This window comes from Scyliorhinus canicula, chromosome 16 (assembly GCF_902713615.1).
Source record: "Scyliorhinus canicula chromosome 16, sScyCan1.1, whole genome shotgun sequence".
NCBI lineage: Eukaryota > Metazoa > Chordata > Chondrichthyes > Carcharhiniformes > Scyliorhinidae > Scyliorhinus > Scyliorhinus canicula.
Genome location: NC_052161.1, coordinates 34,041,608 through 34,054,539, shown reverse-complemented (window position 1 = coordinate 34,054,539; position 12,932 = coordinate 34,041,608). Strand labels below are relative to the sequence as shown.

The 12,932-nt window shown below is 50.4% G+C and overlaps 1 protein-coding gene across 1 annotated transcript in view; it reads right to left on the bottom strand.

Moving 5' to 3' along the window:
* The window catches only part of zgc:174164 (uncharacterized protein LOC570656 homolog), a 70,378-nt gene that overhangs the window by 20,485 nt on the left and 36,961 nt on the right, over window positions 1-12,932 (bottom strand). The window contains exons 10-12 of the mRNA XM_038773193.1: window positions 11,064-11,148; window positions 7,736-7,869; window positions 1,650-1,821 (exon numbers count right to left, since the gene is read on the bottom strand). Coding sequence (XP_038629121.1) covers window positions 1,650-1,821; window positions 7,736-7,869; window positions 11,064-11,148 — 391 coding nt within the window. The remainder of the gene's footprint in view (window positions 1-1,649; window positions 1,822-7,735; window positions 7,870-11,063; window positions 11,149-12,932) is intronic.

Sequence of the window (12,932 nt, the reverse complement as noted above, 5' to 3'; positions counted from 1 at the left end):
TCGTTCATTATTAGGTTCTGTTCATTATCACATTGGCATGTAGAACCTGTATTTAGATAGTGCCATTGACATGGAAAAATGTCTCATGAGATTTCAGAGAGGAACAAGGAAAAGAGATTAGAATCTCAAGTGAGGTGGTCAAAAATTTAGTCAATCCACCATCTACAAGGCACAAGTCAGGGTTAAATGGAATACTCTCCACTTTCCTGCATGAATGCAGCTCCAAAAACACTCAAGAAGCGTGACACTATCCAGGACAAAGCAGCCCGCTTGATTGCTTCCACAAATATTCAATCCCCCCACTACCGACGAACAGTGGCAGCATGTGTACCATCTACAAGATGCACTGCAGGAACTCGCCAAGGTCCCTTAGGCAGCACCCTCCAAGCCAACGACCATTACCATCTGGAAGGACAAGAGCAGCAGATACCTGGGAACCCCACCACCTGGAGGTTCCCCTCCAAGTCACTCACCTCCTAGACTTGGACATATATTGTTGGTCGTTCACTGTCAATGGGTCAAAATCCTGGAACTCCCTCCCTAACAGCACCGCGGGTGTGCCTACACCTCAGGAACTATACCGGTTCAAGAAGGCAACTCACCACCACCTTCTGAAGGGCAACTAGGGACAGGCAATAAATTAAAGTTCCATAAATTCATTTTTAAAAGATGGGTTTTAAAGATGGATTTAAAGGAGGAGGGAAGATAGGAAGGCAGATACATTTTGGAAGGGAATTCTCTGGACCTTGGCAACTAAAGCCAGAGTTGCCAAGAGTGATGTAAAGGAAGAAGGAAATTTCCAAGAGGCTGGAGTCAGAGCAAGAGACAGTTGAAAAATGAAATGAAATGAAAATCGCTTATTGTCACAAGTAGGCTTCAATTAAGTTACTGTGAAAAACCCTAGTTGCTACATTCCGGCACCTGTTCGGGGAGGCTGGTACGGGAATTGAACCGTGCTGCTGGCCTGCCTTGGTCTGCTTTAAAAGCCAGAGATTTAGCCCAGTGTGCTAAACCAGCCCCAGTTTGAGGGTGGGAGGGATTTGTAGGGCTCATTAAAGTTGCAGGGCTGCGGGGGTGCAGAGGCAAGGCCATGGAGAGGTACATAGATACATAGAATTTACAGTGCGGAAGGAAGCCATTCGGCCCATCGAGTCTGCACCGGCTCTTGGAAAAAGCATCCTACCCAAGGTCAACACCTCCACCCTATCCCCATAACCCAGTAGTCCCACCCAACATGAAGGACAATTTTGGACACTAAGGGCAATTTAGCATGGCCAATCCACCTAACCTGCACATCCTTGGATTGTGGGAGGAAACCGAGTACCCGGAGGAAACCCACGCACACACGGGGAGGATGTGCAGACTCCGCACAGACAGTGACCCAAGCCGGAATCGAACCTGGGACCCTGGAGCTGTGAAGCGATTGTGCTATCCACAATGCTACCGGAATTTTAAATTTGATACGTTAGGGATTGGGATCAAGAGGAAGGTGAGGGAGAAGGGGATTTGATGAGTTTAAGTTTATGAAGGGTCAAGCGTAGGAGAGGTGGTCAGGAGAACATTGGGAAAATCAAAATGAGAAGAACCTAAATTTTGTCATTAAGTTTGAAGCTGATAAAATACGAAATTTCTAAAAAATTATTTTTCACCTGCTGTGTACCACAGTCACATTCCTCTCCTTCATCAACAATATTATTGCCACAGGAAGGTAGTGAATACTGATCCTCTGGGTTAGGTTCATTTTGAAGACATCGTCCACCTCCATTCTCAATCAACCTCACAAAATCATTCTGACTGCAGCTGCTGAAATTCTTGGAATTTCTGTAATAAAGTGACATTTGTAATATATTGTTGTTGAAAATACAGAAAAATGTGTCACTTGAAACATGGAAGTCTGGCAATATCTGGTTTGAGAGAAACATGAGAGGATACAGGGAAAGATCCCATGAAAGGTTAATAGCAGCTGCAAAGAGCAGGATTATAAAATGCAGGTTCTTTCTCTCAAGCAAGGCTTAGTAGACACACAGGATTCTTGTATTAAGCTAAAAACAATGGCTCACACCTTCATTGAATGTAACTATCTTAGGAAGCATCTGGAAAAGCATGGATGAGAGTTTCAATTGAATTAAGTGATGAATGTTTAAGACAGGCAGGTCTTTCAAGTCATAACCAAGTGAAATTTTAGCATACAGCTAAAAGCAAAGGTTTCACACCTTCATTGAAATTAATTCTCTTAGTAAACAGCTGGAAAGGAAAGGATGATGTTCAATTGAATTTGCTAACAATTCTGAGTGTGAAATTTTGCTAATATCAGGTAGATTAAGGAAAATTGGAGACAACCTGTCTATGAGAAACATAATTTAAAGTCAAAATCAAAGGTAAAGTTATGAACTGGGGACAATTGGAAAATTAAACTATTGAAATGACAGGTGTTAAAGGTAACACCTCTATTGAAACCAAAGCATTTTTTGAATATCACAAAGGAGCTTTGAACATCACAAAGGACAATGTAATCAGATCTGGGAGGTGAGGTTATGCCCAAAATGAATAATTAGGTGTATTAGAATGTTTAGATCAAAGATACTTTCTAACAATCAAAGTGAAATAAGTTAATTTACAATAAGGTAATAAAAACTTAACAATTGTTAGAAAGAGAATATAAACCCCGGGAGCAGAAGGAGAAGGAGAATCGGAACTCAGAGAACTGAGAGAGAGGAGAGAGGAGAAAAGCATATTCAGCTCACAGCTCGGTCATGGGAAAGACAAGACAAGCAACCGAGCTTAAACAGCTATACATCTAAGGAAGACTAGAATTTAAACAGGAGTCAGAGACAGCTGAGAGATAGCTAGCAGAGCCAGCTCTTATAGCTCAGTATATGGGATCGACAAGACGCAACAACGGAGCTAACCAGCGAAAACATCTCAAGAAGACCAGACTTTAAAGAAGATTGATTGTCAAAGTGGGCCTGAATGTCCCTTCAACCAACCAACAGGATCCAGAAGCAAGATCTTTTTACCTTTCTGTAAAGAAAGTGATTTCAGCTTTTAAAAGAAAAAAATATAATAAAATAACTTAACCTAACCTGAAAAAGTGGTTATTCCAAAGTCTACTTTACTTACTTAGCAATGCAGGACCCAGGACATCGATGCTACTAAGTGGTAAGTAGATAAAATCTTCGGTGAAGGTATGGGTTATACCGGGGGATAACTTGAAAATATAGTTTGACCTGAATAGCACCCATCGAAGCCTGCATCGGAGTCAGGGAGTGAGAATCCCTGTTCACCATTTAGAATATCGACCCTTTTTGGTATAGGGGGCATTCTAAGAATAGTGGTGAGTTTTCAAAAGCAATATATAAAAAATTCATTCCAACCAATTCTCATCACATTAATTGGTAAATTATTTTATACAACAATGTTCAAGACGTTGGTTTCTCCAAAGGAAAGCTGTAATTATTGCTGCCATTTAGTCGGTGTATTAAATTAATCCTGCGGATCAGTTATGTGCAGAGACTAGGGGCTGGATGCTCCATTTGAGAGACTAAGTGCAGATGCTGACTGAATAGTTCCACTGTCCACTGATGGGGGTGCAGCTGCTGGAGCCATTCAGGACATGCTAATGGGCCAGCATTCAGGCCACGTGGACCAGTGCAATTCCAACACATGCTGGCGTGTGATTCGCTGGAGTCAGGAATGACACTGGAGAACCCGACAAGCTGCAGCTCTGTATAAGCGCTCCACTCTCTTCACATGACAATGGCATGAGCAGCCCCAAGGTTCGCAGACGCAGAGCTGGTATGCCGTTGGATGCTGTGCAGGAGAGTTTGGACACCCTGTTCCCCGGGATGGGAGGGAAGCTGCCATCCGGTGATGTCAACTGGGCCTGGGTGGAAGTGGCAGAGGCCGTCAGCACCAAGGGCCCCACCGCAAGGACTGGGCAGCTGCGCAGGAAGAAGCTGCACAGCCTCCTCAGGGCAGCCTGGGTGAGTCACCAACTCTGTACTCCTGGTATCACCTCCATCCCACACACCCTACAACCATCATTGCTCACCCCCCCCCCCCCCCCTCCCACACACACCACCACCACCACCATGTGGCCGGGTAGACAGTGCTGGGTGAGGATGGGCAGCCCCCTCCCCAGGCCAGCCAGGCTGAGTCATCAGCTCCATGCCCCTGGCACCTTCCCGTGTCACACACCCCTCACCCATTGCCCCGCCCCATGTGGCCCTCGAAAGGCGGACCGTTAGGCAGTGCTGAGTGACGATGGGCAACCACCTAGGCCAGCCAAGGTGAGAAACCGCCGCCGCCACCTGTCACCACCCCCGACCCACACTCCTGTAACCCACCCCCCTCCTAGAGGGTGACCGACCCCACCCACTGGCAGTCCACGTGCACCCCACCCTGCACCACATGCCAAAACCCATGCCACCAGCCTTGGCCGGGTGCTCTGCACACATAAGCCACTAGCATCAGAGCCCGTGTGTTTTCCACATCCGAGCGTCTCACGGTGTGCATCAACTGTCCCCACAGGAGAAGGTGGCCCACAACTGCTGGGAACAGGAGAAGACTGGAGGGAGATCTCCGCACCTGCGGCCCCACACCGCCGTGGAGCAGAGGGTGATGGACGTAGTTGGCGGGGTGGGAGCGGGCAGTCCCGATGCAATATCCCGATGGCATGTGAGTCCCCCCCCCGCCTCACACCACGCCTACCCGCGATCTCACAATGTGTTCTGTCTTGTGTGTTGCAGGGTCACCTCCCGGCGAGGCGGGACCAGATGTTTTCCCTCGCCCCCCAACCGCAACACCGCGGGCAGGATTCGCCGGCAGCAGGGACAGCACGGTGGCGCAGTGGGTTAGCCCTGCTGCCTCATGATGCCAAAGTCCCAGGTTCGATCCCGGCTCTGGGTCACTGTCCGTGTGGAGTTTACACATTCTCCCCGTGTTTGCGTTGGTTTCGGTCCCACAACCCAAAGATGTGCAGGGTAGGTGGATTGGCCACGCTAAATTGCCCCTTAATTGGAAAAAATGAGTTGGGTACTTTAAATTTTTTAAAAAGTATTCTCCGGTAGCACCCGCCTGGCGATTGGAAATTCCCGTCTTAGGTCAGTGGACCTTTACATGGTCTGTGTCCCACCCATGGCGATCTTGTGGCGGGCGGGGTGGAAGAATCCAGCCCCTCAACTCAACTGGCGATAAGGCAGGCCCGTTCGGGATCCCTCTCCCCCAGCCACAACCCTGCAACACCCTGGAGCACCAGTCTGGGGATGACACCAACTTCTCGTCACTGCTGTCACCCCACCCTCCACCATCACAGAGGCACTCACCTTGGTGGGCCAGAGTATAGATGGAGGTAGAAACCGCAGAGGGGGCAGACATTTGGAGGGCAGCCTGACCACAGGGTCCAGCTGCTACCCAGACAAGTCTTGGGCTTCTGGAAAGGGTGGTCCCAGCAATGTTGGAAATGCAGGCGCAGAGCACGGACTACATGAGGGGTTGTCAGCAACCATTCAGCGCCTGCAAGTGCAGTTGGAGGTGTCCAAATGCCTGCAGGAGCAAGAGGCGGTGCCAACAATGCTTGCCACCTAGGCCAACACCACACGGGTGACATCTGGGATGGAAGCCTTGGGTGTGAGGGTCATGGCCGTGTATCAGGATGTCCAAGGCCTGGGGCACAGTGTGCAGGCAGTTGTGAGGCACAGGACAGGGCGTTCGGTCGTAGACAGTCATGTACCAGGGCCACTAGGACATTTCTGTGGCACCATAGAGCATGGCCCAGTCACAAGGGGCCATATCTGCAGGAGTCAAGAGCATTAGCCTTGGGCTATCTGACCTGAGCCAGTCACAGAAGGACCTGGCCTGGTCTATGAGTGATTGGGCATAGGCCCAGTGTGATGTGGCACAGTCGTTGTGCTCCATGGCCGCCAGCATAGAGACTCTGGCCGAGAGCAGGGCGGGTCTCCAGGACTGGCAGCTCCAGGTGATGGCGGAGCCCCCAGAGTTCTCTCGAGCCACCATCCTAGAGTAGTCCGGGGGCGTCGAGCACCCTGAGGGAAGAGGAGGTGATGGGGTCCGTGCCGGTGACTCTCGCAGTGGAGGTGCTGGAACACTGCAGTGGGTCTGAACCTCCCGCCTCCACCTGTCCCTGGTGCATTCAATGAGCAGCGGGAAGAACATGGTGACACCACACCATCTGTGAAACCCAGAAGGCTGCATCCAGGCCTAGTCGCTCCAGAATATCAATAAAGGGGCATCTCTCACTAGTGATACGTTTGCTGCTTTTGTGAAGAGCAATCGGATTCGCCATGTCCGCACCGCCCCATACCATCCAGAATGGGCCATGCAGACCATTAAACAGGGGTTCAAGAAAAAGGCGTCCAGCTCGATGGATGCAAGGTTAGCAAGACTTTATTCTTGCACAGGACCACTCCACACGCAGTTACTAGGGTAGCCTCCGCTGACATGTTAATGGGTCCTAAGCTTCATATACGACTAAGTTTGATTTTACCGGCCATCAATGTGAAGATCCGCTGTAAGCATGATTCGCAAAGTGTTGTCCAGTTCAACATCAACCACTTTGACACTTCGCACCTGATGACTTTGCTCATTTGTAAGTTCAATGACGGTGCCCACTGGCTCTCTGGGATTGTTGTTCGGCAAATGGGACCAGTCTCTTACCAAGTTTGGGTCCGGGGGCAACTAATTAAATGGCACATGGATTGCATTCGCTCACGGACGTTGCGCCCTCGTGAAGTGCCTCGAAAGAAGCCCGTCCTGGATCCTCCAACTCTATTGTCGAACCAGCCTGTTGTGACACCTGCAGTCTTTCTCCATTCTGACATGTCCGACATTGTGCCTTCCGACTCCGAGATGGAGACGCAGTCCTCGGAGGTCTCAGACGCTAACTCCGTAGTTCAGCCGGCTTCTGAAGGTCGTCCGCCACATTGTTCCTGCCACAGACGGTGTTCACCAATGCGGTATATGCTGACTGATCCGGCACATCAGCTCCATAATGACTTACTGGAGCCGAGGAGACACCAACGTCCTGTGCCTGCTCCTCCTTCTCCCCCTCATTGCTTGTTAATGGGTCTTTGAACTTTTTGGGGGGGGGGGGCGGAAATGCAATGTCCCGCAGGAGACCGATGGGGTGGGAATTCTTGGCTTCCCTGTGTTCTTTGCGTGTGTACGAGCTCCCCCGCTAGGGGTGGGATATCTCAATTACCCATTGGAAATAAGGTCAGCCATTAAGGCACCGGCCAGAGAGGAATCTGATAGGGGTCTACCGGGGAGTGTAAATTTCATTTGTGTAAAGAAAACTTATTACTCAGTGCGGACTCCCTGTGCTTCTGAGTCAGGAGCTCCGAGTTCATGTCCCACCCCAGGACTTGTTGGCCAAGAAGGGCCTGGTCTCTTAACCGCCAAACAGGTTGAGTATTGACCTGCAAATCCTTCTACACAGGCCAATGGCAGGCAATAAGAATGGGAGAGATTCCTGGTTTGCCATTTGGTGGAAAGAATGTTGGAGCCTCTACCATCACTATTACTATCTGTAGTTCAAGAGCACAACAACAGATATAAGTGCACGCCGGGTGACCTGCAACATACCACCAGCAAGCTTTCTTACCATTCATAATTATGTTATATTCTTGAAATTCAATATTACTGTGAAACAATGGAAAATAATTGCCTTCTTTCATAGCCACATAAAAAATACTAAGTGAGCCAGTTTTGTACTTACGTAACTGAACTAGCCATGATGCAGTGCACAGTTGGGCACTCACAGGTTCGTGAATCATCATGACCTATGCCCATGTTATGTCCTAATTCATGAGCAAGAATTGTTGCAGCCCGTGCCACACCACTGTTGTCGAACTAGTTGGTAAAAGAGAGAGAGATTTGGTTACTGAGGGCTCGATTCAACTAAATGGGAACAAAGCCCCATAGTGAGCGTGTTTAGCTGTGTGGTTCATGGCGCTCGCAGCCCCGAGAAACACATGGCTATTCAATGAGCAGCAGGGCAGCACGGTAGCATTGTGGATAGCACAATTGCTTCACAGCTCCAGGGTCCCAGGTTCGATTCCGGCTTGGGTCACTGCCTGTGTGGAGTCTGCACATCCTCCCCGTATGTGCGTGGGTTTCCTCCGGGTGCTCCAGGTTTCCTCCCACAGTCCAAAGATGTGCAGGTTAGGTGGATTGGCCATGATAAATTACCCTTAGTGTCCAAAATTGCCCTTAGTGTTGGGTGGGGTTACTGGGTTATGGGGATAGGGTGGAGGTGTTGACCTTGGGTAGGGTGTTCTTTCCAAGAGCCGGTGCAGACTCGGTGGGCCGAATGGCCTCCTTCTGCACTGTAAATTCTATGATAATGAGACTCATATTGTATAAGGGGCCTCAAGGCTGCACATAGCCCCGTTTTGTGCACTGCGGAGATCCGCTCGCCAGAACATCAGTTTAGCGAAAGAGCGGAATGCTGTTCTGAGGCCACCAAAGGAATCCCGACCCAACCCAGTCTGAACAGCAATCCCCCCTCCCCCAACCGCACGCCCTCCCTCCCCCCTTTCCCCACACAACACCTACGTGGATGGGCTGCTGCGGGGAGCCAAGGAGGTGAGCAGCCATCTTTGCTCACAGGCAATGAACAGAGGCACTGGGCATGCTGCCCCTGTGCTCGTGCAAGTGGGTGGGGGCGGGGGGGGGGAGGTGGGGGGGGGGGTCGCGACTGGAGGGGTGCAGCCCCAGTTGGGGGTAGGCCGCCATGCGGGGCTGGGAGTATCAGGACTGGGGGGTCTGCAGGAGGGGGGTCAGATGTGCGCGGGTCCACCATGCCAACCCCTGGACCGTGTGTTCCTGTTCTGGGGGCAACCCTAGCCTGTCTGCCCCACTGACCACCCATCCCACTGACTGCGGAGGCCTCTGGCCTTGCGGTTGAAGGCTATTTTTAATAGGGAATTGGAAATTGTGGTGAAGTGCACACTTCACACATCCCAAGTGGATCCCTGTGGGAGGGTGGGTCATGTAGCATGTGGGGTTCATTGTCTAGTATCCCAATTACACCTTGATGCATGGACACTGTGCTTGAATTATGCGGGAGGCAGCACAGATGCAGCGGCCAACTTCCGATAACCCAGGGGATGGGCCCCAGCCCCGGGCACATGACTGCAGCCGAGTGTGCGTGGGCAGGGCGTGTCTAGTGGGGGGGGGGGGGGGGGGGGGGGGGGGAGGAGGGGGGGGGGGGGTGCAGGGGGAGGGGGGGGCATGTCTGGTGGTATGGGGCATGGGATTGGTGTTTGGTCCGGATTGTGGAACAAAGAGCCAGAGGCGTCATGCTGGTTCTGGTGAAGGTATTTTAATGTTCCTCGTACAAGTGTACACCACTGCCCCACTTTCCCTGTGGTGCCATCCAATTATCCCTGCCCTCCCTCTTTCCGCCCCAAACCCCCCACAAAACCCCTCCCCCTCTGCTCCAACGCACACTCCACTCCTTACCCCTCAACTACCCTCTCACCCCCCCAGTGCCCTCAATTATCCTCGATGAGCTTGGCCTTCCTTGCTCTACCACTACCTCGATGTGTATCACCAGGCAGCCAGTCAGGTGCTTACCACGTTCTGTGGCCTTTGATGCCCCTGACGGGAACCCTGGGGCTCTGGGGCCGGAGGGCCCCGGTTCACTTGTCGATGACACACGCACAGCCATGCCACCCTGTTCCGGGTGCTGGCTGCGAGATGCGGCCTCATCAGAGGGGTGCTGGTGGTCACCGTCACCAGCCCATTGGATGGTTCCAGGTTGTCACCCAGTGCCCCCTCCTCCCGGTCATTGCCCATAGGGCCCTCGGGGTCACCTTGGGACAGAGGAGCAGCTGGTTCGAGCTCTGGCTGCCCCTGTCTTATCTGGCCCTGCCAGCCCTGGTGGGTCCCCAATGTCTGCTCCATGGTTGACGCCCTCGGCGATGCTCCTCAATGATAGGGCCATGCTCTGCAGTGACTTGACAATGCCCACCTGTGACTGGGACAAGCTCTGCAGGGCCTCGGCCATTCCCAACTGAGACCGGGACATGTCCCGCAGAACCTCATCAAGGTCAGCCTGGTATTGGGTAACATCCCCCATCGAGTCGGAGAGTCTACCGAGGCCATCAGCCATAGCTATTACCATCTGGGCAATGCCTTGTCATGTACCAGGCTCTCCACCGCAATTGCCGCCTTGTAGTATTGGCCTCGGCGGCACACATTACTGGCGACCTATCCTGCGCCCATAGCCCATTGGACTCCTCCAATCGACTATGGACCTGCTGGAGTGTCGCTGGCATCCCCCTCCGGCTGCTCTCTAACGTCTCCATCAGATCTGGCTAAACCTATTCCAGAGGCTCAGCATCTGCCTGGGACCCAGCTGGGTCCTGGGACCCAGCAGCCCTCCGACTGTCTCACCTGGGGGTTCCTGCCTCCACCTGATGTGCATCTGTGTGGTGCCCACCAGACTGTTCCCCAGAAGCATGGGCCAGGCTAATCGGCCTGGCGAGCCTTCATTTGTGACGTGAAGCCCGTGGGACCTCATTAAGTGGACTAATTTACGTTGAATTGCGTTGCCAGCCTCGCCAGGCCGAGCAGCAGTTCCCGCTCGTACCACAGTTAGAAATCTTTTCGGAGAATAGATTGTTACTCGAGGGCTGAATGGATCTGTGCAGAATGTATACTGGGTGAATTATCATGGCGAGGCAATGAGTTAGCAAGTGGGCTATAAGGGGCCATGGGAGTGGGTTGGGTGAGGGTTAGAGTGCCTAATCTTTCAGAAATCAACTGGGACAAAGATACAGAGTTGGGCCTTTTGGAAAGCCCATCTCAGCAAGCAGCAGTCACTGTGGCTACCTACAACCTGCATGCAAGTGCAGATGGCCTGATGCCATCCATAACCACCTCCATCCCCCTGCCCCCAGAACAGAAATTAGACTGTATTGGGGCACTTTTTCCCAAGGCGTGTGTACTTCAAGTGACCTATCTCAAGAGTGAAAATCTGGCCCTAAATTCTCCACTTATTGAACAGTTGCCCTGAAGCAATAGCACAGATCACTTACAACATTAATTCCAGCTCCAAGCCTGGAAGAGCAGACTGTACCCACAAAGGCAAGGCCTAGAATTCCACTAAACTGTGCTTTACCTCTGAAATAGAAAAATGAAAAACAAATGAAGTCACTGTAACAGCACCCAGGAAAATCGACAATTAACCCCACAGGCCATCTGTTTAAAATTGAGAACACATTTATGTTGGCTCCACAAAAGAATAATTGAAACATGTTTTTTTCGCCCAAGTTATTTGGAAATATTGGGGTGAAGTTGGAGATGACTGAAACGTAAATTTACGGCATCACATCAATCGCCTGTTATACACTGCACCCCATTTTCAGCTCTATTGACTTCAATAGAACTGAATACCAGGTATGTTGTATAATGTCTGGCAAATACCATTCCATCTGTTTTGCTTCCCACCCAGGCCTATGTTACCCTATTCTGTCCATGTAAAGTTGGCCTTTGTTTCTTAAAGCTGAGGAATTTTAAAGTGAACTAAACCTGACAGGAAGACTTTCTTGTATCACTAGTTGCTTCATTATGCATGTGAAATGAAAATGAAATGTAATGAAAATCGCTTATTGTCACAAGTAGGCTTCAAATGAAGTTACTGTGAAAAGCCCCTAGTCACCACATTCCGGCGCCTGTTCAGAGAGGCTGGTATGGGAATTGAACTGTGCTGCTGGCCTGCCTTGGTCTGCTTTAAAAGCCAACTCTCTAGCCCTGTGTTAAACCAGTTCAGCTCTGATAATGCCCGTGATCAATATCGGAGTTTATAGTAAGGTGGTTGATCTTGAGCTGAAGTGATGGTCAGGGCACTGAAACTGGCTTTTTGGGCTGAATTTTCCTGGTTGCTGAGATCAGAGCCCAGCATTTAACTGGAGGCCGTCTCCCATCAGCAGACTAGACGGCCATTGACGTTTCCTCTTACTCACCCCTTAAGAATCTGCTGGGATGCAATAGCCACAGCAGAGCTGCAAGCCATCTAGTTGAAGGAATCCCCCCTCCACAATGATGGCCTGACACCTGTGGCCCTTGAGGGATTTCTAATTTTTCACAATGCTGCTGGAAGTAACTCTATTTTGAGGAGCCCCTGCCTTCTCCTGCTGGCCTCAACAGCACCCACCATTCTGGGTGAAGTTGTGAGCTGGACATCACAGTGGGCCCTTTTATTGGGTCTCCTGCTTTCCTGGTCCATCTGACATTTTTATTTGTTCGGGACTCTCGGAGGTGGAATTGTGGCTGACATCAGGACTGCCACCCAACTGAGAAAATCCAGCCCTATGTTTTTAAAGCTCAGCAAAGGGAAATCAACAAGGCCTGATGTCTAGTGACTCCTGTTGAAAAGTGGATGATACTGAGGGCAGAATTAGGTCACCCATGTTAAATAAGCAGCCACTCTTGCTGCTTCATCATTTCTGCTTCCACTAATCTCAACACTATGCTCGGCTCTCAAATAAAGAATGGTCATTTTTCAGCTAATGGTGCTACCAAACCCCAGAGACAGGTACTTCAGTATTATCCAATGCACCAGGAGAAGAATCGAAAATCTAAAAACACAATATTGGTGTAAATTAATCAAAGTTTTGCAGCCTTTCCTTTATGAAAATGAAAATAAGATTAAAAATAATTCAGCTTGGGCTGTTCATCTGAAGATCCCATTTGACATGTTAGTAACCATGCTGAGGTTAGTAGCAGTGGAGTTGTCTGAGGTGCCATTTCATTTTTGCTTCACTGTTGCTGTCTTCCTGCTGGGTGGAGGCCGTGAAAATCAGACAATGCCAAGACTGTATTTGATCACCGTCAATCATAATTCCATGTTAATACATGAGAGCTGACTGTGAGGAGGCAGACATCCATGAATTGGCACAGGCAGA